Source organism: Thamnophis elegans, chromosome 12, assembly GCF_009769535.1.
Source record: "Thamnophis elegans isolate rThaEle1 chromosome 12, rThaEle1.pri, whole genome shotgun sequence".
Lineage (NCBI taxonomy): Eukaryota > Metazoa > Chordata > Lepidosauria > Squamata > Colubridae > Thamnophis > Thamnophis elegans.
Genome location: NC_045552.1, coordinates 39,253,134 through 39,278,917, shown reverse-complemented (window position 1 = coordinate 39,278,917; position 25,784 = coordinate 39,253,134). Strand labels below are relative to the sequence as shown.

At 44.5% G+C, this 25,784-nt stretch overlaps 1 protein-coding gene across 1 annotated transcript in view; it reads left to right on the top strand.

The window, feature by feature from the left end:
- Nucleotides 1–4,334: 4,334 nt before the first annotated feature.
- Nucleotides 4,335–25,784, top strand: part of ALG13 (ALG13 UDP-N-acetylglucosaminyltransferase subunit) — a 77,111-nt gene continuing 55,661 nt past the window's right edge. Inside the window, exons 1-5 of the mRNA XM_032228528.1 lie at nt 4,335–4,552; nt 9,961–10,123; nt 12,076–12,214; nt 19,889–19,996; nt 23,197–23,371. Of these exons, the coding sequence (XP_032084419.1) occupies nt 4,472–4,552; nt 9,961–10,123; nt 12,076–12,214; nt 19,889–19,996; nt 23,197–23,371 (666 nt within the window). The 5' untranslated portion in view covers nt 4,335–4,471. The remainder of the gene's footprint in view (nt 4,553–9,960; nt 10,124–12,075; nt 12,215–19,888; nt 19,997–23,196; nt 23,372–25,784) is intronic.

The following is a 25,784-nucleotide window of genomic DNA, read 5'->3' as shown; positions in this document are numbered from 1 at the left end:
CACTAAAAAAAAAAAAAAAAAAAAAAATTACCGGAAAGCAAACACCAGATAGATTTTTCATGCTGATAATCCTTGATTTATGATTACAACTGAGCCCAAAATTTCTGCTACTAAGCAAGGCAGTTGTTAAGTGGGTTTTACCCAATTTTACGACCTTTCTTGCCACCCTGAAGTGAATCACTGCAGCTGTTAAGTCCATAACGTAGTTTTGAAGTGGATCTGGTTTCCTCCATTGACTTTGCTTTTCAGAAGGTTGCCAAACATGTTCAATTGTCACAAATACATGCCAGTTGCGAAGTGTCCGAATTTGGATCACAGAGTCATGGGGATTGTGCAACATTTGTCACTAAACGAACGGTTGTAAGCAGCGGTGGGTTTCAATTTTTTTAGAACCTCTTCTGTAGGTGTGGCCTACTTTGTGGGAGTGGCTTGCCGGCCATATGTCTGGGTGGGCGTGGCCAACTTGTAAAATGTGGTGAAACTCACTTAACAATGCTCTTGCTTAGCAACCAAAATGTTGGCTCAAAAACTCTGGCATTTGAAGCACACAAGTCTTAAAGCTGTCAAGTTACAAGACCCTTGCAACCCTAACCCTTTAGAAAAAAAAAAAACCCAGGGGTGTTCAAACAGCTATAAGACTTGTGGACTTCAACTCCCAGAATTCTTCCTCCAGTCATGTTGGCTCAGGAACTCTGGCATTGAAGTGTGCAAGTCTTAAAGTTGTCAAGTTACAAGACCCTTGCACCCCTAACCCTTTAGGAAAAAAAACCCAGGAGTGTTCAAACTTGACAGCTTTAAGACTTGTGGACTTCAACTCCCGAATTCCTCCTCTAGCTCTTCATCTTGATGATGTGCGGACGGGCATGGAGGGGGAGAGGGAGCTGGAACCGATTCTAAATGGCACTGTAGATTTGTGGAACCTCTTCTATAGAAGAGGTTAGAACTGGCAGGAACTGACCCCTGGTTGAAAGTCAAAGACTCTCTGCACTCAAATGTATGTGTTTATAAAGCAAAGATATGAAAGCAACTGAATTGTTGCCTGCATACAATCCAATGCATGACTTTCAAGAAGAGATTGGACTGCCAATTGTCAGAAATGGTGTGGGGCAGTGTTGGTGAACCTTTTTGGCACTGAGTGCTGAAACTGGAGCGCACGCACGCACACACATACTGGAAGCAGGCTCCCAGTGCGCATGCACGTGCTGGAAAGATACAATACAATAGCAGAGTTGGAAGGGACCTTGGAGGTCTTCTAGTCCAAACCCCTACTCAGGCAAGAAACCCTACACCACTTCAGACAAATGGATATTCAACATCTTCTTAAAAACTTCCAGTGTTGGAGCATTCACAACTTCTGGAGGCAAGTTGTTCCACTGATTAATTGTTGTAACTGTCAGGAAATTTCTCCTTGGTTCTAGGTTGCTTCTCTCCTTGATTAGTTTCCACCCATTGCTTCTTGTTCTACCCTCAGGAGCCTTGGAGAATAGTTTGACTCCCTCTTCTTTGTGGCAACCCCTGAGATATTTGAACACTGCTATCATGTCTCCCCTATTCCTTCTTTTCATCAAACTAGACATATCCAATTCTTGCAACCGCTCTGCATAGCCTCTGTTTTAGTCTCCAGTCCCCTCGTCATCTTTGTTGCTCATCTCTGCACTCTTTCTAGAGTGTCCACATCTTTTCTACATCGTGACGACCAAAACTGGATGCAGTATTCCAAGTGTGGCCTTGCCCAGACATTATAAAGTGGTATTAACACTTCACGTGATCTTGATTCTATCCCTCTGTTTATGCAGCCTAGAACTGTGTTGGCTTTTTTGGCAGCTGCTGCACACGGCTGGCTCTTGTTTAAATGGTTGTCCACTAGGACTCCAAGATCCCTCTCACAGTTACTACTGTTGAGCAAGGTACCATCTATACTGTACCTTTGCATTTCGTTAGTGGCCAATTTAGAATAGAATAGAATAACAGACCTGGAAGGGATCTTGGAGGTCTTCTAGTCCAACCCGCTGCCTAGGCAGGAAACCCTATACCACTTCAGACAAATGGTTACCCAACATCTTCTTAAAGACTTCCAGTGTTGGAGAATTCACAACTTCTAGAGGCAAGTTCTTCCACTGGTTAATTGTTCTAATTGTCAGGAAATTTCTCCTTAGTTCTAAGTTGCTTCTCTCCATGATTAGTTTATCTAATTAGATGATCTACTTGTTTCCGGCACGTGCATGGACACCGGCCACCTGGTCTTCCGGTTTCGGGCATGCATGCATGCATGCATGAAGACCAGCTGGCTCGTGCGCATGTGCACATCAGAAACTGAAAGAGCAGCCACCCAGTGCACATACGCACACTGGGAAGAGGATCTGGTTTCTGGCATGTGCACAAGCATCTAGTCTTCCGGTTTCTGATGTGCACATATGCACGAAGACCAGCTGTCAAGTGCGCATGCACGCACGGGAAACTGGAAAATCATCCTCCCAGCACAAGCATGTGCACCAGGTGGCTGTGCTTTTGGTTTCCGGTGCTGCTGCAGGCAGGAAGACCCACTTGCCGGTGCGCTGGAACCCGGAAGAGCAAAGGTGATGGCTTGCATGACTGGAGAAATGACTGTGTGCCACTTCTGGTACGCGTGCCATAGGTTCGCCATCACGGGTGTAGGGTTCCCTGCTTGAGCAGTTGGGTTGGACTAGATGACCTATAAGGTCCCTTCCAACTCTGTTAACCAGTTGATCTCTAGTTGCGCAAGAGAACAAATGGGGAGGGAACCTTTGCCACAGCTTAAAAGAATAATCTGCAAAGGAAGGCAAAAACTGAATTTTGCTAAAGCTGGAACTCTTTTAACAGAAACAGGAGCATTAAATGGCACTGCTGAGAAGCAATTGCAAAAAAAAATAAAAATGGCAGAACTCAAAATATAATATTTCTCTTGCTTACCTAGTGATGCAGGCAAAATGCCACTGGAGTTTGCAGGGTCCTTTTTCATGTTGCAAAACTTTCTTTGCACTCTCTCTCTTTGGATTCCATATTCTATCTAGCCCCACCGGCACAGCTGCTGGCCAGATGTTATTGGGATCTGCTGCAACTCCGAAGATGTAAAGGACAAGCAGTTCTTTGCCCCTCTCATTACATTCCAGGTGTTTTGGTGTCCGGTTAAACTTTAAATCTGACATTAAATTCAAACTTGACAACTTTTAAGACTTGTGGACTTCAACTCTCAGTATTAAATTCAATCTTGGCAACTTTAAGACTTGTGGACCTGGAAGGAGGAGCCAACGTCACGACGATATGGTCGTGCGGTCTCGATGTTCTGAGACTGCAGCCAATACTTTGGCCGCTGGGTGGTCCAAACGCACCTAAACCATCCTGAAGAGATGATGAACAGGAAGAATATGTCTTGCTGATCTCAAGGATATCGCAAAATCCCTGAAAGAAGCAAAAGAAGTTCTTCAAGCTGGCGGTAAAAAATCCAGCCAAGGCTGATGAAGTCAAAATGATGGTTTTAAAGAGAAAAATTCTATCAGAACCAGGATTGATAATCAAAGATAATTAATTAAAGTAGCAAAAGGGCGCCAAGATTACCTGAGAGATTCAAACAAGCAACAAGGTGTGGAGAGATGTCCATAAAACTTTACCAAGGAAATAAACAGAAGATTAACTCCACAAATGGCAAAAGAAATAAGACTATATGCCTTCGGGAAAGACCCAGGTTAATATATGAAAATTGATAATAAAAATAGCTAAGTTTGATAGTTAATGATATATAGGTACTACCATAACAAAAGGAACCTGGACACAAATTGTAAACAGTGACTTGGGGGGGGGGGGGCTTAGAAACTTTGTCAACTAATCTTTGTTTAGAATATGTTATAAAGGTTTAAGGCTATTGGATGATTTTGTAATAATGAAATGCCATCAGGTGGTTGTGTTAACTATGGATTATTTTAGGCAAAAGGACACTAAAATAATTTCAGTCAAATGAAAACTATGCTATGTTGATAGTAAGACTCATTAAGAATCTTAGACATTTGATATAAGAAATGACTGTGGAAGAGATGCACGAAAGCTAATTGTAACCAATTGACACATTTTCTATAAGATGTAATGTAAGATGATGATTTGTGTGTGTGTGTGTGTTGTTTGTTTAATAAAAAAAATAAACATTTCTTGCAAAAAAACTTGTGGACTTCAACTCCCAGAATTCTTCACAAGTTCACAAGTCTTAAAGTTGCCAAGTTTGCGGATTCTGGGGAGTCTGTAAAACTAGTTGTTTTTTTAAATTGGAGCCCGGAATGCGTGCACCACATGGTGAGTCATAAGAGTCTATTTTCATATCTCTATGAACATCCCGAATCCAGGCATTTCCTGGTCTTAAGGCGACCCCCTTCGGCGATTTTTCGTCCCGGAGGTGTGGCAGCTCTCTTACGGCCCTTCCAGCCGCCCTCATCTCTATGGTCGTTCCACCTTCTCGTCGGCCATGAAGTCCGTTTTCGTGACGGTCGGCACCACCAGCTTCGACGACCTCATTGCCGCCGTGACGGCTCCCGAAGCGACTCAGGCGAGTCTTCCGACGCCACCCTCCCCGCTTCCCCCCGAACACCGTCTTTGAAAGCTCTCGCGCCGCGCCTCGGAGCGAACAACCGGCCGCCGAAGGGCGGAAGAAGCGAGGCTGCGCTTTCTGCATCACTTCCGGTGCCTTTTCTAGGCGCCGGCGGGTGGCGTCTCTATGTCCCTATGCATTCCAAGCCGACTTTTTTGGTCCTTTTGAAAGTTTTCTTGCGTGGGGAAATCTGGTGGGGAGGGAGGGAAATTCTCCCCCGAGTCCTCCCTTTGCAGCAATTGGCTCTCAGAAGAAAGGAAATAAATTCATAGGGGAGATTGGACTGCCATGTGTCAGAAGTGGTGTAGGGTCTTCTGCTTGAGGGGGGGTTGGATTAGATGACCTGCAAGGTCCCTTCTAACTTCTAACTCTGTTAATCTGTTAAATCCAAGGGATCCCTCTCAAAATGGAGTCCCGGTTGCAAAAAAGCGAGTTCCACTGTGTACCAACAATGCAGACGGGCATCGTTAAAAGCGAGCCTATGGTGGACAAGCATAGTAAGAGCAATAACAGAGTTTTATACAAAAGTAGTGCTGATCTTAGAATGAACATATTCATCTAATGGGAAATGAACAGTGCAATAGCAGGGTGAAGGTAATGAATAGAATACAATAGAGAATAGAAATGATTAGAAATGAATAGAATATGAAATGAGAACAGAATAGAATAGAGAATAGAATAGAATAATAGGGTAAGGTAGGATAGGATATAGGATAGGATAGAGAATAGAGGATAGAATATAGAATAGAATAGGAATGGAGAATAGAATAGAATAGAATTCTTTATTGACCAAGTGTCTTTGGACACACAAGGAATTTGTCTTTGGTGCAGATGCTCTCAGTGTACATAAAAGGAAAAGATACATTCATCAAGCATCATAAGGTACAACAGTTAATGATAGTCATAGGGTACAAATAAGCAGTCAGGAAACAATATTGATATAAATCGTAAGGATACAAGCCACAAAATTACACTCCTGCAGTCATAAGTGAGAGGAGATGGATGATAGGAACGATGAGAAGACTAATAGTAATAGTAATGCAGCCTTAGTGAATAGTTTGACAGTGGTGAGGGAATTATTTGTTTAACAGAGTGATGGCATTCGGGGAAAAAACTGTTCTTGTGTCTAGTTGTCTTGGTGTGCAGTGCTCTATAGCGTTGTTTCAAGGGTAGGAGTTGAAACCATTAATGTCCAGGATGCGAGGGGTTTTTAAATATACATCATTATGAATACATGAAATGGATATATATAAATGGGGACATGAGGATAGGGATGGTAGGCACGTTGGTGCACTAATGCCCACCCCTTGCAGAATTCTTAGGAATGGGGTGAGGTCAACAGGAGACAGTTTAAGGTTAAACTTTTGGGGGTTTGGGGAAGAAACCACAGAATCAGGTAGTGCATTCCAGGCATTGACCACTCTGTTGCTGAAGTCATATTTTCTGCAATCGAATTTGGAGCGATTTACCTTCAGTTTGTATCCATTGTGTGCTCGTGTGTTGTAGTTGAAACTGAAGTAGTCATTGACAGGTAGAACATTATAGTGGATAATTTTATGTACCACACTTAGATCAGACCAAAGGTGGCGTAGTTCTAAATTGTCTAAGCCCAAAATTTCAAGCCTGGTGGCATGAGATATTCTTTTGCAAGCAGAGGAGTGGAGGACTCTTTTCGTTAAATACCTCTGGACTTGTTCAATTGTATTAATGTCTGATATGCAGTGCAGGTTCTAGACAGATTAGCTGTATTCGAGAATTGGTCTAACAAATGTTTTGTATACTCTAGTTAGCAGTTCAATATTACCAGAGAAGAAGCTACACAAACAAGATTAGGTTAACAACTCTTAGTGCAATTGGCTCGCTCGGAAGGAGGCCGCCTGAATTGGTTAAAGAAAATAAATTCATAAATGCATGATTGCTGTACTTGGGTTTTGCAGAGTCATACGACTTTATAGGAGTCGTATTCACAGAATGTGATTAAAAAAAAATCAGAATGGCATTTGCAACTGTGCAATCGAAGCACCACCTGTTTTTTATGTCCTCAAGTAGAGTTTTGCTTGCCAGTTTGCTTACAAAATGCAGCCCCCATCTTGACTATTTGGCCCACATGCTGGAGATATCTCTTGATGAGTATAGTTCGACAGTTTGGTCTTCAATACATTTACTCAATAACAATCTTTGCAGAATTCCATAGCTCTTATATAATCTTACCTTACATAATGTATTTTATAAGCCAACTGAACTATTGTATCATATAACTAGCTACTTAGGATTGCAATGGCCCTTCCTGTCCTTATTTATTCTCTTCTGAAAATTCTACAGCTCCTTAAAATGACTCAGTCTACAATTTACATTCCACATTGGTGGCTAAAAGGCGATGCTTTGTCTCTGATTTAAGTGCATGCCTGCTGAGTTGATTGACAGCAAGGAAAGCAGGTGGCCAGCCCATCATGCTATTTTAGATCATTTGATGGAGCACTGCGTTGCTTTTAGGTACCATGAGAATGAATGGGTACACCAGCATAGCCGTTTTCCCTCTTTAAATCTACAGTTGCCATTATTGGCTATTGGTTATACTAAGAGCAGCTGATGGGAGTTATTTATTTATTTTATTTTATTAGTTTGTCCCCCGTGTACAAGATAACAGGAATAAGAATAAACATGAATAAGAACACGGGAAATGGGTACAAATAAATGGGAACATTAGGACGGAGATGCTAGGCACATTGGTGCACTTTACGGACCTCTTAGGAATGAGGTGAGATCGACAGTAGACAGTTTAAGGTTGAAGCTATTGGGGTTTGGGGAAGAAACCACAGAGTCGGGTAGTGCATTCCAGGCATTGACCACTCTGTTGCTGAAGTCGTATTTTCTGCAATCGAGAAAAATATAGTCTAATGTATTTGGAGGGAACCAAAAGTTGTAGTCATGCTTTAGGCATAAAGGCAGCTGGGTGACCTTGGGCCAGTTCCTATTTCTCAGCCCGGGGAAGGTGGCAGTGCCAAACTACTTCTGAAAAACCTTGCCAGGAAAACTGCAGGGATTTATCCAGCCAGTCTCCAGAAGTCAACACTGCTTTGAAGGCATAAAAAAAAAAACCGTCCCCCAAACCAATAATGTATTAGTAATAATTCTTTTCTTACAAAATGATACAGAAGCACAGCTATATTTTTAATATATTTTTAATTTTATTTTGATATAAACAATCCATTTTCCATTAACCAGTGTATCATCTGGGTATACATAGTTTGTGCCAACATTCAAATATACAATCTTATTCATAATTTAATCTCATTTTAATTTCCCATACCTTAAGTATCTAATATTATAACAATCCCATTGTAATTTATTTAAATCTATTAGTTATATGAACTATTAATACATTTCCTATACTTTAGATAACTTCTTTTAGTATTAATTCTTATGTCTGTTTTCTAACCATCAATAAAAGATTCCCAAATTGTATAATAATCACTTTGTTCTTTCTCTTTGACAGCCAGTATCAATCTGTTCATTTCTGCACATTCCAATATTTTCCTAATCACATTCTCCTCTGTGGGATCTCTTCCCTTTTCCAATTTTGTGCAAATACAATCCTAGCTGCTGTTATAACATGAATAATCAAATATAAATTTTCTTTATAATTTTCTGGCAAAATCCACAGCAAAAATATTTCAGGTTTTAAGTCAATATGTTGTTGTATTACCCGTATATACTCGAGTATAGGCCGACCCGAATATAAGCCGAGGCACCTAATTTTACCACAAAAAACTGGAAAAGTTATTGACTCGAGTATAAGCCTAGGGTGGGAAATGCAGCAGCTACCGGTAAATTTCAAAAATAAAAATAGATACCAATAATGTTTTTGAATATTTTTTTCAAAGAAAAACAGTAAACTAGCGGTGTATTCAATGAAATACTTCACTCACCTCATGATGCTGATGTCCCGCTGTGATGATGATGTCCCGTGCAGCCGCAGGAGCGATGTCCCGCCTCCTATGACACACGGCACAGTGATTCCTATCATTGGATCACTGTACCAGAGGAGGTGGGACATCGCTATGTGGCTGCTTGCCATAACAAGGAGGAGGTGGGACATCGTTGCAGAGCGGCAGGAGGGGGAGGAAGGGGAATCGTAAGACAGCCCTGCATTACATTAGAATGTGAGGAGTGGGGATGGTGCGGTGCGCGCTGCGCGGCAAACTGACACAGAGGGAGGGGAAACTCACAGGGGCACTGGGCCATTCACGAGTGTCACCCAGCGGCATGGCCCCGCCCCTTTTTCTCCTCCATTTCGGGCAAATTTTTCACTGACTAGAGTATAAGCCGAGGCGGCTTTTTTCAGCCCAAAAAGTGGGCTGAAAAACTAGGCTTATACTCGAGTATATACAGTATTTTTTCCAACCACGAACGTATTTTAGTCCAATATTTTTTTGAGAAGCACATTTGTAAATAGTGTGTCATGCACCTTTTCTTCTCTTGGAGAGAGAAATAAATTCACCTTTGTAGCTTCTAATGCAGTGTTGGAGAACCTTTTCGGCACCAAGTGCTGAAACCAGAATACACATGTGGGCGTGTGCCGAAACCAGAATGCATGTGTGTGCATGTGCACACCTGCATGTTGGCAAACTCATTTTTGCATGTATGGCACTGCCGGAAACTGGAAGAGCAGCTGCCTGGTGCATATGTGCACACCGGCCAGTTGGTTTTCTGGTTTCTGGCACTCCCATGTGCAAAAACCCCCCGCTGGCCAGTGTGCATGCATGTGCCGAAACCTGGAAAAGCATTTGGCAACGGAGCACGTGCCCAGAGAGAGGGTTTTGCGTGCCACCTCTGGAACGCGTGCTATAGGTTCGCCATCATGGTTTTAATGACTTCATTTTTAACCTCAGTGAGAATATATTTGTAAGGGCTCCTCTTCTAAAGTAAGAAAGTGAAGACTCTTGAAACGGAGTATTTCAAAAGGAACCTTTTATTAAGAAGAATGGAAGCCATTAAATTCAAAGCAACATCTGAATCCCCTTAGGCAATGCAAGTACAATTAAAGCAGTAGAGACCCCTCCCATTTGTCGGAATGCAGATTTTAGGCAATACACAAGTGTGAAGGTGGTCCCTTCACCAGCTGCCCTGAGAGTCGACTAAAGATACATTCCCATGGCTGTCTTCTGTTAGACATTAAAGTGAAACATCCCACATGGCCATCATAAACATTCCCCCCAAAGGTGATGGGATCTCAAGGCATTTCGGAGCCAGGAAACCAGTTGTAAAATATCAGTTGTCTCAGGCACTGTTAATAAATCGACTCCAAGGCCCCTCTCCTCCCAATCACTTTTAGGGATCTAACAATATGTTTTTTTCTGATGCAGGCTTTAAAGGATCTTGGCTGTCACCAGCTTGTCCTTCAGGTTGGCCGAGGCAAAGAGTGTCCAGATTCATTTAGCACAGCCACATTTACTCTGGAAGTGTTCAGATTCAAGAGCTCACTTTCCGAAGATGTTAAAAAAGCAGATCTGGTCATAAGCCATGCAGGTAAAGCATCTCGGTACAATCACCCAGCCTCTTTTAGCCAACCTTTGCTCACCCTCATTGAAAAGAACAAAAACAATGTAGGAGGATAAGTTGTCTTTATATGTGGAAAAGTGGAACATTTATTTGCATCCTTTATTTATGTGCTGGTATTTCAAGCATGTAGACACTATTGAAACAGCGACGTCTATGCTGGCTTGGGCATGTCGTGAGAATGGTCGATGGTCACATTCCGAAAGATCTCTTGTATGGAGAATTAGTGCAGGGAAAGGGCCCCAGAGGGAGATCACAGCTGTGATATAAGGATATCTGCAAAAGGGATCTAAAGGCCTTGGGAATGGACATTAACAGCTGGGAAATCTGTACCTCTGATCCAGTGGTGGGTTGCAGGTAGTACGTCCCGGAAGCCTGCCGGAAGCAGCAGCCACAGTACCGGAACGGTGCTTTGGAGGGCCCGCCTGCCCGCCCGCGCTCCTTACCTATATTTGAAGGAAACGGGCCATCCCCACACGCGTGCACAGCGTATAGCGGCTGTGTGATGCTCCGCCAAGCAGCTGCAGCATCACAGGCAGTGGGTGTGCATGCGTGTGCAGAGCGCATGCCCGTGGTGCACGCCTGGCTCCTGTTGCAGCGTACCGGTTGCAACAGGAGCTGAAACCCACTACTGCTTTGATCGTTCAGCTTGGAGGCTAAAGATATAGCATGGCGTCCTCCTATTCAAAGAGACATTTGTTCAGCAGGGTGAGGCAAAGAGGCAGTTCCGGAACTAGTGAAAATCTGGGGGCTGGGCAGGGGGCAGAATGGATCTGCCCTCAATGTGGAAGGGATTGCGGTTCCCGAATTGGCCTTTTTAGCCACACCAGATGCTGCTTTAGGACCTGTTTCCAGAGCATGATACCATAGTCTTTTGAGACTGAAGCAGGGGTGGTTCCTGCCAGTTCTAACCTCTTCTATAGAAAATCTACAAATCTACAGTGCCATTTAGAACAGCTCCCTCCCCCCGCCCGTCTGCACATCATCAAGATGAAGAGCGAGAGTAGGAATTCTGGGAGTTGAAGTCCACAAGTCTTAAAGCTGTCAAGTTTGAACACTCCTGGGTTTTTTTTTTCCTAAAGGGTTAGGGGTGCAAGGGTCTTGTAACTTGACAGCTTTAAGACTTGCATGCTTCAAATGCCAGAGTTTCTGAGCCAACATTTTGGTTACTAAGCAAGAGCGTTGTTAAGTGAGTTTCACCACCTTTTACAAGTTGGTCACGCCCACCCAGTCACATGACTGCCAAGCCACTCCCACTCAGTCACATGGCTGACAAGCCACTCCCACAAAACAGGTCACTCCTATAGAAGAGGTTCTAACAAAATTTGAAACCCACTACTGGACTGAAGGATGCCAATGATGAGTATTTATGTAGAGTATTGCGCCCTGGAAACAAATGTGAAGGTTGATTTAAAAGAGAAATGTCTTAAGTTCAAGGGAGATAACAACTATAGAAATTTTATTGTATTTCTCGTCAGTGAGCAGTTATAAACAGTCATGAAACAGTCATGAGGAGCTGCCAGAGAGAGGAAGGGGTCAAGCTATTTTCCAAAGCACCCCAAGGCCAAACAAGGAATAATGGATGGAAACTGACCAAGGAGAGATTCAACCTAGAAATAAGGAGGAATTTTCTGACAGTGAGAACAATCAACCCATGGAACAGAAGTTGCCTTCGGAAGTTGTGGGAGCTTCATCACTTGAGACTTTCAAGAAAGAGACTGAACTGCCATTTGTCAGAAATGGTGCAGGGTCTCCTGCTTGAGCAAGGGATTGGACTAGATGACCTACAGGGTCCCTTCCAACTCTGTTAATCTGTTAATTCTTCTTATTTAATCCAATCTCTTATTCCCCGTTTTATTCCATCAACCCATTTTTGCTGCTATGTCAAGTAGAATGATCTGCTTCTGGTGCTTTTGCTACAGGAGCAGGCAGCTGTTTGGAAGTTTTGGAAGCTGGGAAACCTCTCCTGGTTGTGATCAATGACAAGCTTATGGACAACCATCAGTTGGAACTGGCCAGGCAGCTGCACAAAGATGGGTATCTCTTTTACTGCACAAGCAGGTATGGATTTTCCCAACGTCGTTGGTTGCCGTGCAGATGTTCTTGGCTCTTAAGTCAAAAATAGTAGGAGCAAAACAGTTGCTTTTTGTGTTTTTAATTTGATGGTTGCTGAGGAGGGTCCTTTAGTTCAGCGAATGCTGGCTGGGGAATTCTGGGACTTGAAGTCCGGACATCTTCAAGTTGCCAAGGTTGAGAAACACTGCTTTAGTTATCTTAAGTTCTGAATTAAGCGAGATAGATAGCTCTGGTTTGTGCTATTCCTTTATTTTTTTATTTCCTTTAAATATTTTATGCACTCTTAATTACTTTAATAAATAATTCAAGATGGTGAATATACATCCTTCCTCCTCCTATTTTCCCACAACAACAACCCTGTGAGGTGGGCCGAGAAAGAAGAACTGGCTCAAAGTCACCCAGCTGGCTTTCATGCTTTCTGGGAAAAGTTTTGAACCAGAAATCCGGTGAAGGTTCTTCTAAACCAATGATATGATAAATGTCTTTGTCCTGAAATATTATGAAGAACCAGAGCAATATATGAACTCTTAAGATTCTACTATATTCTATTATAGAATATTCTATTGCAGTGATGGCTAACCTTTTGGTCATTGCATGCTGAAAGCGCATGTATGCGTGCTCACACCCAGAATGCAATACACATGACACCCCCGTGTGCCCCACCCCTGAGGCAGGTGTGTGCAACCCCCCCCCCTCACGCATGCGTGTGTGCCCCCCCCCACTGCACCCTGTTTTGGGCCTAGAAGGCCTTTCTGAAGCCTTCTGGGACCAAAAATAGATTGGGGGGGCGCACCACATACCTGTGCCCCGTTTTGGGCCTAGCAGGCCTCCGTGCAGCCTCCTGAGACCAGAAATAGATCAGGGGAGGGCGCACTACACACCCTTGTGCCCCGTTTGGGCCTAGCAAGCCTCCCTGAAGCCTCCTGGGACCAAAAATGGATCGTGCGGATGAGGGCACACCACACACCCCTGTGCCCTGTTTTGGGCCTAGCAATCATCTCTGAAGCCTCCTGGGACCAAAAACGGATTGGTGGGGGTTCGCACCACACACCCCTGTGCCCCATTTTGGGCATAGCAGGCCTCTGTGCAGCCTCCTGGAATAAAAAACGGAGCCCATGTAACACACACCCCGCACATGTGTGCGCGTCTCCTGCATGCGCTCCGCTCCCCCCCCCCCGCATGTGTGGCAGACACCCAAAAATCAGCTGGTTGGTGGGAGGCGTGCGTGCATGCATGGTGGAGCTGAACTGGGGTGACGGCTCATGTGACTGCCGAGAGGGCCACAGGTTCGCCATCACGGTTTTATTGTTTAGTCACTGACAGCTTATCAGGAGGTGTATTTCCTAACTAAACCAGTAAATTTTCTCATTCATTTTGTTCAGGTTTTTTTTTTTTGGGGGGGGGGGGGACGGACACTTTTCAATTTTGTCTATATCTGCCACCCAGCATTTTTGAGCTATAAGTGCTGAATCCAGATTTGCCAACTTCTTATAGTCTCTTGCAATTGAAAATAGTAGTAATACTAATTTCTACTAATAATAGCTGGGAGCTGTCCATGGTACCCATAGGGACCATTCTCTGGACTTTCTTTGATGTCTGCTTTCTTGTGGGCACATCTCCTTGTTCATTGGGAATGAATGTTCTGCTTGCTGATCATCGCACAGATGGTTTTATGAAGATCTCGTCTGCTTTTTTTGAACTGCTTACAAGTAAATGACTGGAAAGGAAAGTTCAAAGAGATCCAGATGATTTCTTGCAACCTAACAGCCAATTTGGTTTGAGCCGAGGTGGCGCAGTGGTTAGAGTGCAGTACTGCAGCCACTTCAGCTGACTGTTAGCTGCAGTTCGGCAGTTCAAATCTCAGCGGCTCAAGGTTGACTCAGCCTTCCATCCTTCTGAGGTGATTAAAATGAGGACCCAGACTGTGGGGGTGATATGCTGACTCTGTAAACCACTTAGAGAGGGCTGAAAGCCCTATGAAGCCCTATATAAGTCTAACTGCTATTGCTATTGCTAAACAATGCCAAGTCCTCTGTGCCATGGTGTGAGGGCCGAAGGTGGCAAAGCTGAAGGTAAAAAGCCTGGGACTATATTAGATCATTACCAAAGCATGTGGCAAGCAGCCTCGACACCCATATCAGAGAAATGAGCAAGAGGTTTGTTATCACATAAACGGTGGAAGAAATAGAGGTTTGGTTTAAACCTTGGGGCTGTTACATAGAGATGGTTTGATTTGTAGCTTCTGCGGTAGCTGAGAAATTATCAGAGCTTCATTGTATAAGTAGTTAGAATAGAATAACAGAGTTGGAAGGGACCTTGAAGGTCTTCTAGCCCAACCCCCCTGCTTAGGCAGGAAGCCATACAGCACTTCAGACAAAAGGATATCCAACATCTTAAAATCGTCCAGTGTTGGAGCATTCAGAAGCTCTGGCACAGGTTAATGCTGACATTGTTAAGAAATGTGCAGGAGTGGTGCTGAACTCAAGATGAACAGGTTCAACTAATGGGCAATGAGCAATGTAATAGCAGGCTGAGGGTAATATACTTGAGAGACCGCCTGCTGCCAATTACCTCCCACAGACCCATTAGATCTCACAGGGTTGGCCTCCTCCGGGTGCCATCTACCAGCCAATGCCATCTGGCTATTACCCGGGGGAGGGCCTTCTCTGTGGCAGCTCTGGCCCTCTGGAATGAACTCCCCGCAGGGATTCGGACCCTCACCTCTCTCCAGGCCTTCCGAAAAGCCGTCAAAACCTGGCTTTGCCGGCAGGCCTGGGGGTGATGAGTTCCCTCCCCTCTCGACATGTATGGTTGTGCGACTGTTGCCTATTTTTATTATTTGTATTTCATTTTTATGTTCCCCTTTTCCCCCGTTTGAATTGTTCGCCGCCCTGAGTCCTCCCGGAGAAGGGCGGCATACAAATAATAAAATTCTATTCTATTCTATTCTATATCAACAGCCATATAAATAGAAATCAAGCTAGTTTAAAGTGGAAACAAACAGATAGTTAAAAGAATAGCAGTACTTACATTTATATGGAATGGAATGGAATAGAATAGAATAGAATAGAATTCTTTATTGACCAAGTGTCTTTGGACACACAAGGAATGTGTCTTTGGTGCAGATGCTCTCAGTGTACATAAAAAGACAAGATACATTCATCAAGAATCCTAAGGTACAACACTTAATGATAGTCATAGGGTACAAATAAGCAATCAGGAAACAATCAATATCCATATAAATCATAAGGATACAAGCAACACAGTTACAGTCCTGCAATCATAAGTGGGAGGAAATGTGTGATAGGAATGAAGAGAAGACTAATAGTAATAATAATGCAGCCTTAGTGAATGGTTTGACAGGGGTGAGGGAATTATTTATTTAGCAGAGTGATAGCATTCAGGGGAAAAAACTGTTCTTGTGTCTAGTTGTCTTGGTATGCAGGGCTCTATAGCGTCATTTTGAGGGTAGGAGTTGAAACAATTTATGTCCGGGATGCGAGGAGTCTAGATATTTTCTCAGCCCTCTTTTTGACTTGTGCAGTGTACAGGTCCTCAATGGAAGGCAGATTGGCAGTAATTGTTTTACTGTAATATACCACTCCATAGTATTTTACAGCCCTCTCTAAGCGTTTACAGAGCCAGCTTCTATCCCCCAACAATCTCAGTCCTCATTTTACCAACCTCGGATGGATGGAAGCCTGAGTCAATCTTGAGCTCCGTCAGGATCAAACTCCAGGATGTGGGCAGAGTTTGCCTGCACTACAGGTAGTCCTTGCCTTATGACCACAATTGAACCCAAAATCTCTGCTGTTCAGTGAGACATTTGTTCAATGAGTTTTGCCCCATTTTACAACTTTTCTTGCCACAGTTGTTAAGTGAATCACTGTAGTTGATAAGTTCCTAACCTGGATATTAGTGAATTTGGCTTCCCCATTGACATTGCTTGTCAAACGGTTGCAAAAGGGGACCACATCTGTAATGAGTAGCCAAGCATCTGAATTTTGATCACGTGATCATGGGGATGCTACAAAGGTCCTAATTATGAGAAACAGTCATAAGTCACATTTTTCAGTACCATTGAGAGTTTGAATGGTCACTGAATTAACTGTTTGTAAGTGGAGGAGTAGAAGAGACGTGGTAGCTCAGTGGCTAAGATGCTGAGCTTGTCAATTAGAAATGTTGACAGTTCGGCAGTTCAAATCCCTAGCGCCACGTAACTGAGTGAGTTACTTCTCCCAGCTTCTGCCTACCTAGCACATAAAAAATGCAAGTAGAAAAATAGGGACCACCTTTGGTGGAAGGTAACAGCATTCTGTGCACCTTCGGCATTTACTTATGCCGGCCACACGACTACAGAGACGTCTTCGGACAGCGCTGGCTCTTCGGCTTTGAAACGGAGATGAGCACCATCCCCTAGAGTTGGGAACGACTAGCACAGTCGTTTTGGGGAGGAAAACAAGGGGGGGAGAATGTGCTTCTGCCTCCCAGCAATTTGCCTCCTTGCAACAAACAGCAAACAATGCAGACAATGTACACTGTTTGTAGTGTTTCATTTCAGACTATACTTGTACAGAAGCTGTTAAAATTGATGTGCTTTCTGGAAGTATAGTTATTCTCTGCTATTTAAAAGAAGATACAATAGCACTGGGTCTCTTCAGATCAAGCATTTATTTTAAAAAGCTTCATTTTGTTAAGCTGTCTAGAGCAATAATAAATCAGTCTTTAAAAAATAGGTCTAATAATTTGAACATTCTATAGGCATTTATAGTTATTGACTTATCTTCTTGCAGCAAGCAGCAAACAGCCTGATTAGCACAAGAAAAAAAATCTGCTTCTGCCAGGAATTTGCTGCTTCCCGATCATCAGCTGTTTCAGGCTGCCAGGATTGGTATGGTATCGACCATGGTATCCTTCTGCGGCGGTTGCGTGAGGTGGGAGTGGGAGGCACCGTTCTTCGGTGGTTCTCCTCCTACCTCTCGGACAGGTCGCAGTCGGTGTTGGTCGGAGGGTAGAGGTCGACCCCTAAGCCCCTTAATTATGGGGTGCCGCAGGGTTTGGTCCTGTCTCCCCTCCTATTCAATATCTACATGAAGCCACTGGGTGAGATCATTCGTTGGCACGGGATAAAATACCACCAATACGCGGACGATACACAGTTGTATCTGTCCGCCCCGTGCCAACTCAGTGAAGCAGTTGAAGTGATGTGTCAGTGCCTGGAGGCTGTCAGGGTCTGGATGGGTGTGAACAAGCTTGCACTCAATCCCGACAAGACCGAGTGGCTTGTGTTTTTCCCTCCCAAAGATTGGCCTTGTATTCCATCTCTCAGGCTCAGGGGTGAAATTATACGCCCCCTCAGACAGGGTTCGCAATTTGGGAGTCCTCCTGGACCCACAGCTGACTTTAGAACATCATCTGTCGGCTGTGACCAGGGGGACATTTGCCCAGGTTTGCCTGGTGCACCAATTGCGTCCCTACCTGAACCGGGAGGCCCTCAGAACAGTCACTCACGCCCTTGTGACCTCAAGACTGGACTACTGTAACGCGCTCTACATGGGGCTGCCCTTGAAGAGCATTCGGAGACTTCAGCTTATCCAGAATGCAGCCGCGCAAGCGATTGTGGGTGCACCTCGGTACACCCACGTTACACCTATCCTCCGCGAGCTGCACTGGCTGCCTATTGGGCTCCGGACGCACTTCAAGGTGCTAGTCGTTACTTTTAAAGCCCTACATGGTATTGGACCTGGGTACTTGAGAGACCGCCTCCTGCCAATTACCTCCCTATGACCAATTAGATCCCACAGATTAGGCCTCCTCCGAATACCATCTGCTAGCCAATGTTGACTGTCGACCACCCGGAGGAGGGCCTTCTCTGTGGCTGCTCCGGCCCTCTGGAACGATCTCCCCGTGGAGATCCAGACCCTCACTACCCTCCAGGCTTTCCGCAAAGCCATTAAGACCTGGCTGTTCCGGCAGGCCTGGGGCTGATGAGTTCCCAGCCCCACTTGAATTGTTGCGACTCTTGCTTTGTTTTTAACTTCTTTTGTCTTTTGTTCTGTTGTTTGTATTCCCCCCCCCCCACCTTGTTTGTTAGCCGCCCTGAGTCCCTCGGGAATAGGGCAGCATACAAATGGAATAAACATTTCCAAACATTGCTATAGCCTATTGCAGCCTTCGCAAGCCCCATTTTCTCCGTTTGCTGCAAGGAGGTAAATTGCTGGGAGGCAGAGGCCAAAGGGTGGGGGGGCGGTGAGTGGGTGGGGCTATATTCAATGTATAAGACGCACCCAAATTTCACCATCTTTTTTTTGGGGGGGAGCATCTTATACTCCGAAAAATATGGTAATTCACAAAGAGATTGATTCCAAGTCTTCTTGCATATTCTTTTCTACAATAAATCAGCTATTTTCAGAGAAATTTTGATTATGTGGTGCTGAGTTCCTGGATACCTGAGATTTCTTTCTATAGCTGATGTGAAGTCTTACAGTATCTTGACCACATAGTCCAAGTCTATATGATGCAATAGCTTTATTGATTACCTGTAAGCCACATCAAAACACATAGTCTAAACACATACCGCCAATAAAATCTTATAGAAGCACCTTAAAATAAGAGTAAGGTAAAATACAATAGTTATAGGATAAAATACAATATAATTTAATACATAAATATATAAAATAGAATAAAATGACATTAAATTATATTTCGGTGTCACCCCTGCAATCTACCCCAATCAGTCCCACATATGCAGATCTCAACCAAACCATTTTGATTAAGGACTGTGCTGTGTTAAATGTTATTTTCTGGTTCTGGCCTCACCTAAGGTAAGTTGTTTTGATATGGGGATCACACAGGGTCCTTCGTTTGGTATATAGACCAAGGTACCTGTCTCCCACCCCCCCCCCCCTTATACAAGCAACAATCCAATAGGATGTGAGCCAAGTCTTCTACCTCTGCTGCTCTGCAAATGCAGAGACGCTCATTGTAGGGTATAGAGTGGAATATCCCATATCTGACTATTGTGTCAAGCTGCTCGAATCTCGCTCCCATAAATATCTCCCTAAGATGCTTTGGCCATTGTAACTTCAAATAACTGTCTACTTGAAAAGTATGTTTGTATTTGCTCAGCCATTTCAGGTTACCCATCTTACTAAGGGTAGCTATATCATTTTGTGCTTCTATATCCTTAATTCTTCGGGCAGCTCTTTTTTTGACTATAGACCAGTGGTGAGTTGCAGGCGGTACGCCCCTGTATGGGCATACCGGTGCCTGCTGGGAGCACAGGGTACTGTTCCGGTATGATGCTCCGGAGGGCCCGTCCGCCCACCCTCCTTACCTGTATTTGAGCTCTTCAACACTTCCGCACACGTGCACGGAGCGTATGGCGCCTGCACGACGCTCCGTCAAGCAGCTGGAGTGTCGCGGAGCTGTCACAGAGCGTCGCAGGAGGTAAAGATGCATGTGTGCCCTGCGCATGTGTGCGTGCGTGCTGCACGCATTCATATGGTGGACACCGGGCCCTGTTGCATCATACCAGTTGCAACAGGATCTGGAACCCACCACTGCTATAGACTATAGGAAAACCAAGATACAGATTCGAGAAAACAAATATTTCATGGTAATTTTGATTGGTTATGATGATTGTTCCCTTTTTCATAGGACTCTTGTGGAGACGCTCAAATCGATGGACTTCTCTACTCTGAAGCCATTTGTTCCTGGACAACCAGAAAAATTTGCTACCTTCATGGACAGCGTGATTGGCAGTTAACTATGTGGGTTTGAACAAGAGAGCTGCCGTAACTGAAACTGACATAAGATCTATGCAAGTTTGCGATAGTATTTGTCACCTCCAATGAAATTGAGAATTAAAGCTTTCGTTCAGCAGATTCACATTTTGTGTGAAACCAGCTGATGTTTTTATATAGCATCTTGTAAACCTCAAATGGAGATGAGACTATTCTGCCATGTAAGGCAAAGAGGCCCTTGTCTTGGTTGACAAAGTGGGCAAAGTGCCAAAACCAATTTGTGTTACGGTAATTATGTTTTGTAAACTCAGTCTCCTTCAATAAACCATGATTAAGTAGGAGGCTTTCCCACGGTATATAAACTAAGCATATGATTTTTTTTTTAAATTAGGCAATCATGGCTTGTTCAGTAAACCTTAATGATCAATTTAATGTTTCCTTTATAAAAGTATCACTTTAATGTGATGAGCCAAGAGTTCCCAAGGCTATTTAAATGTCTAAATCCTGACATCGTTATGCATGAAATTATATACATTCTGTGCAATCTATAAAGCCTTCTCTTGTTAAATATGCATGCAATTCTTCAGCCTGCAATTTGATTTGGATCTTTTTTTTTCTTGGAGGCCATCAGCCCCATTTTGTCATTGGCTCTCTGAGCAGGACAGTTAGTTGGACTCTTGGTCAGATTCAGAGGTGGATTCCTACCGGTTTGGCCTGGTTCGGCCACAGCAGTAGTGGTTTGGCGGCCTGGGTCGCTGGAACCAGCAGCAACCCAGGCCTGCCATGCCCCTGAACTGGTTCTCCGCTTTTTTGCTTCTGCACATGTGCAGTGAATTTTTTTTATTGCACTGTGCATGCGTGCGCAGCGCACATCAGTCGCATATGGGGTGTGGGCACGAGCAAACCGGCAGTAGTGACCCCTGGTCAGATTTGAAATCATGTTTGCTCCCTCTCAATGGAGAACTCTCACAGGTAATTATGGTTAGGGTAAATTTAGTACACAAAATTATCCATTACAATGTCCTACCTGTCAATGATTACTTCAGCTTCAACCTCAATAGATACAAACTCAAGGTAAACCGCTCCAAACTCAATTGCAGAAAATACAACTTCAGCAACAGAGTGGTCAATGCCTGGAATGCACTACCTGACTCTGTTATTAATTCCTCAAACCCCAATAACTTTAACCTTAAACTGTCTACTGTTGACCTCAGCCCATTCCTAAGAGGTCTGTATAAGCGCACCAGCGTGCCCATCATCCCTGTCCTACTATCTCCATTTATTCCTACCCATTTACTGTGTTCATATTTATGTTTATACTTATACCTGTTATATTTTACATGTTTGACAAACTAAAATAAAAATAATAAATCTCTTAACTCAACTTGCTCTAAGTTCAAACCTTAGACTGCATACTGTTGCATTTTATTCAAGGAGATAAAATGCATTTTGTGATAACCTCAGCATGGCAGACCGGCAAGGGATATAAATCCTTCCACATCACACCATCCAGTCAGAGGTGAAGAAGCTTCTTGGATGAGAAGCAAAACGCCTTCAAAGAAAAAGCAAGGAAGTCCAGTTGCCTCTTGAAAAAGCACTTTTCAGACAACCATGACCTGGAAGACTGAAAATCTCATTGACCCTGTCTGATTTTTAAATCTAAGGAATGGTCAGTTTCTCATCCTTTGAGCTAAGATCAAGCATGAGTCACTGGCCAATTATGGAAACCCAGATCCAAGTTGCTGTGGGACATCAAATAGGGAAAGCAACTTTGGAGAGTACATGGAGTGTTACCACACGGAACAGATGGATTTACCCAGTGCGTTGTCAAACAGCTGCATGCAGATTATGATAAATCACAGCAAGATGAACTGACTGAACCATTAAAAATGTAAAGGTTCCCCTCACACATATGTGCTAGTCGTTCCTGACTCTAGGGGGCGGTGCTCATCTCCGTTTCAAAGCCAAAGAGCCAGCACTGTCCGAAGACGTCTCCATGGTCATTTTGCTGGCATGACAACACTGAAGGGGCACGGAATACTGTTACCTTCCCACCAAAGGTGGTTCCTAATTTCTACTTGCACTTTTACATGCTTTTGAACTGCTAGGTTGGCAGAAGTTGGAACAAGTAACGGGAGCTTGCTCCGTTACGTGGTGCTAGGGATTTGAACTGCTGAACTGCCGACCTTTCTGATCGACAAGCTCAGCATCTTAGCCACTGAGCCACCTTGTCCCTAGGCTGAACCATTACTGCCGGTGAATAGATTACAACCCCTTTTACTTTAATGTAGCATACACTGTTTAAAACAAGCCCATGGGTTTGTTTTGCATGCACTCTCCACTCTATGGAGAGATCTGGTAATCATCTAAGCCAGGGGTGTCCAAACTTGGGAACTTTAAGACTTGTGGACTTCAACTCCAGAATTCCTCAGCCAGCCATGCTGATTGGGGAATTCTGGGAGTTGAAGTCCACAAGTCTTAAAGTTCCCAAGTGTGGACACCCCTGGTCTAAGCAATTCCCAGTTAATGACAAGTAAAGGCATTTGGTAACGCCGTCCCTAGATCAGAGTGGTTGCGCCTATGGGCAACACCTGGAGCCTCCATTACCCCAACTGACCCCACACAACAGACTTCAGCTCATTCACTAATCATAGAACAGAAATCCCTAGGGCTGGAAGGGGGACCTCAGAGGTCTTCTAGTCCAACCCCCTGCTCAAGGCAAGAAACCTTATCCCTATCCCTGCCAAGGTCTCCAGTCTTAACCAGTCAGGCAGACTGGTCCAAAGAGTGCCCCCCCCCAAAACAACAACAACAACAACAACAACACCTTCCCCCTCCTCCCTACAGGTCAGGGGCCACGCGGGGTTCCCTTCACCACCCAGACTCAGATCGGATCCCACCCACTCACTCCCGAAGCGCCTGGTGGGAAAAGCCAAGCCAAACGCGGGCTGTCCGCCACGTGCCGGTTTTCCACGTGCGCCGAGCTGGCGCGCTCTTAGCCCGAGGCAAATTGCCGACAGCTGAGAGACCCTCTCCGGCCGCCTCCTCCTCCTCCCACCCCACACGCTCGCCTTGATAAGGGCCTGGCCGGGCCACACCTTCCTCCCCAGCCGCGCTCGCCCCGACCCTTGCGCGCTGCTTTCCTCCCCCGCTACCTTCGCCCTCTTAGCTTCCCCCTGCGCCCTTTTCTTCCCTGGGGGCTGTGGCTCCCTCTTCCCGCAGCCTCGCCTCGCCTGCTTCTCCCCCTGCCTCGGCCATGCAGAAGTGCTGGAAGAAGTACTTTGGGCAGAAGTCCCTCAGCGAGGTGACCATGGATGAGTACTTGGGCAGCCAGGGACTCTACCGCAAGCTCACGGCCAAAGACGCCACTTGTCTCTTCCGGGCCATTTCCGAACAGGTAAAGCCTGGGCTGGCGCTTGGGGACGACCCCCCCCCCCCTTTGGCCCTTGGCTCTTGGGCTTATTTGGGGAGAGGGGGCGAAAACCACGACTCACTAAACCGTGTATACGCGCAACACCCGTGAGCAGAGACCCAGCCTGTTCCTTCTCTTCCTTCTCCTTAATTTTTTTGGGGTGGTGGTGGTGGTGTGTCTCTATTCAAGCGGCCAAGCAGAAGATGAAGCCTAACGAGTCAGCCCCGACCTCTTCGGCTTGAAGTGAAAGTTCTCGAGTTTTATTTCTGCTTTGTAAAAAGTTGTTGAAGGCACTTGAAAGCGTTTCCCGGTTGCCTTTAAAAAAAGGGGGGGGATTAACCCCGGGACTAATGAATTGGTTGACCCAGCTAGAAGTGTACCCTGAAGTATGAATTTAACACAACCAGGTTGAAAGGGTCCTGCTTGCTTGATTAAAAACGTGTCTAACTTTTACAACCAACTTTTAAAGAAGTTTGGTCCCTACAGTGGGTTAAACTTCAAACTTGGGTTGGGTTTGACTTTCCTGTCTTTTGGGAAGCCGGCTACCTTCATTGGTAGTCCTAGTTTACTGATACATAGTGGCTTACTCATCTGCCATGGTTAAACTGGGGTTTAGCAGTGTGGACTCTGGCTGAGTTCCAAGCTGATTGCATAAAGGCAGTTCACGAAATTAAGATAAACTCTGTAGCTTAACACAGACCAGTTTTCTTCAGGCGCTATAGTTAAGCCTCCTTGGGACTTGGATAGGAGCCAGCAGGAGATAGCTTAGCTGTTGTAGAGTTTTCTGGAAATCTAGAGCACAACTTAAAAGTTGCACTTCTATACGGTTGCCCTAAAAGGGTCTGTATGTTATTCACCAGGAGTTAGAGAACTTAGTGTTTTTTCATGTTTCTTTTTAGAAAATAGAACCTCAGAAATTCTGGTAGTATTTAAATGCCGAGTAAGAGGATGGGAAGTCTCTCATCTACTAATTACTATGCCCCAAGTAATAATAAAACATTTGATAGTTTATGTAATGCACTCTTTCTAAGTGGTGACATCTCCATGTATCCAAAGCTCAGTTCTTGAGGGTTTCAGCAAGTGGCCATATCAGCTGGGGAATTGAATACACACAGAGAGAGACAGAGAGAGAAGGGGAGAGGGGGAGAGGGAGGGAGAGAGAGAGAGAGAGAGGGAGGGAGGGGGAGAAAGGGAGGGAGAGGGAGAGAGAGGGTGGGGGAAAATCCAGAAATAGCGAAGTTGGTGCACTGCATTTTTCCTCACCTGATACCCAGTTTGATTTGTTGGGCCTAAAACTCCCCAAGCTAGTGCCAAATGTAGTATACTTCAACTGCATTTGCTGCAGTTGAGCAAATGATAAGTTAATCAGGTCCTCATGCAACAACTGGCCGAGTTTGTAATTGTTTTCTTATTATGGGTTATTGTTTACATTGGCTCTGAGCTATGGGTAAGTATTGTTGGGAGTTTGACTGGACTGCAAGGCCATTTATAACATTTATAAACAAACATTCAACACTTTAAAAACTGGAGCAAACCTGTTTGAGGAGCAGAGGACTCTTTCCCATCTGAGTTCCATGGACTGCTTTGAGATGCACCGGGTCTCTGGGAATAATTATGAATGCTCTAATGAATTGTTTTGCAACCTTAGCCATTTTAAGAGGTGTGGAATTCAACTCCCAGAAATACCTACTGCTGGCTGGGGTATTCTGGGAGTTGAAGACCACCCCTGTTAATATGGTTAAGGTTGGAAAACACTGTTCTAATGTAAGCCATTTATGGATCACTATGGAGCATGTATAATAGATGGGGAACTCATCAAATTTGCAGATGACATCAAACTGGCAGGGATAGCCAACGCTCCACAAGATAGGCTCAAGATACAGAAGGATTTTGACAGACTTGAACATTGGGTGCTATCTAACAAAATGAAATTCAGTGGTGAAAAAGTCAGGTTCTACATTTAGGCAAGAAAAACAAAATGCACAGGTACCTTGCTCAATAGTAGTAACTGTGAGAGGGATTTTGGTGGACAACCATTTAAACAGGAGCCAGCCGTGTGCAGCAGCTGCCAAAAAAGCCAACACAGGCTGCATAAACAGAGGGATAGAATCAAGATCATGTGAAGTGTTAATATTACTTTATAAGGCCACACTTGGAATACTGCATCCAGTTTTGGTCACCACGCTGTAAAAAAGATGTTGAGACTCTAGAAAGAGTGCAACAAAGATGCTTAGAGGACTGGAGACTAAAACATATGAAGAACAGTTGCAGGAACTGGGTATGTCTAGTTTAATGAAAAGAAGGACTAGGGGAGACATGATAGCAGTCTTCCAATATCTCAGGGGCTACCACAAAGAAGAGGGAGTCAAGCTATTGCCCAAAGCACCTGAGGGTAGGA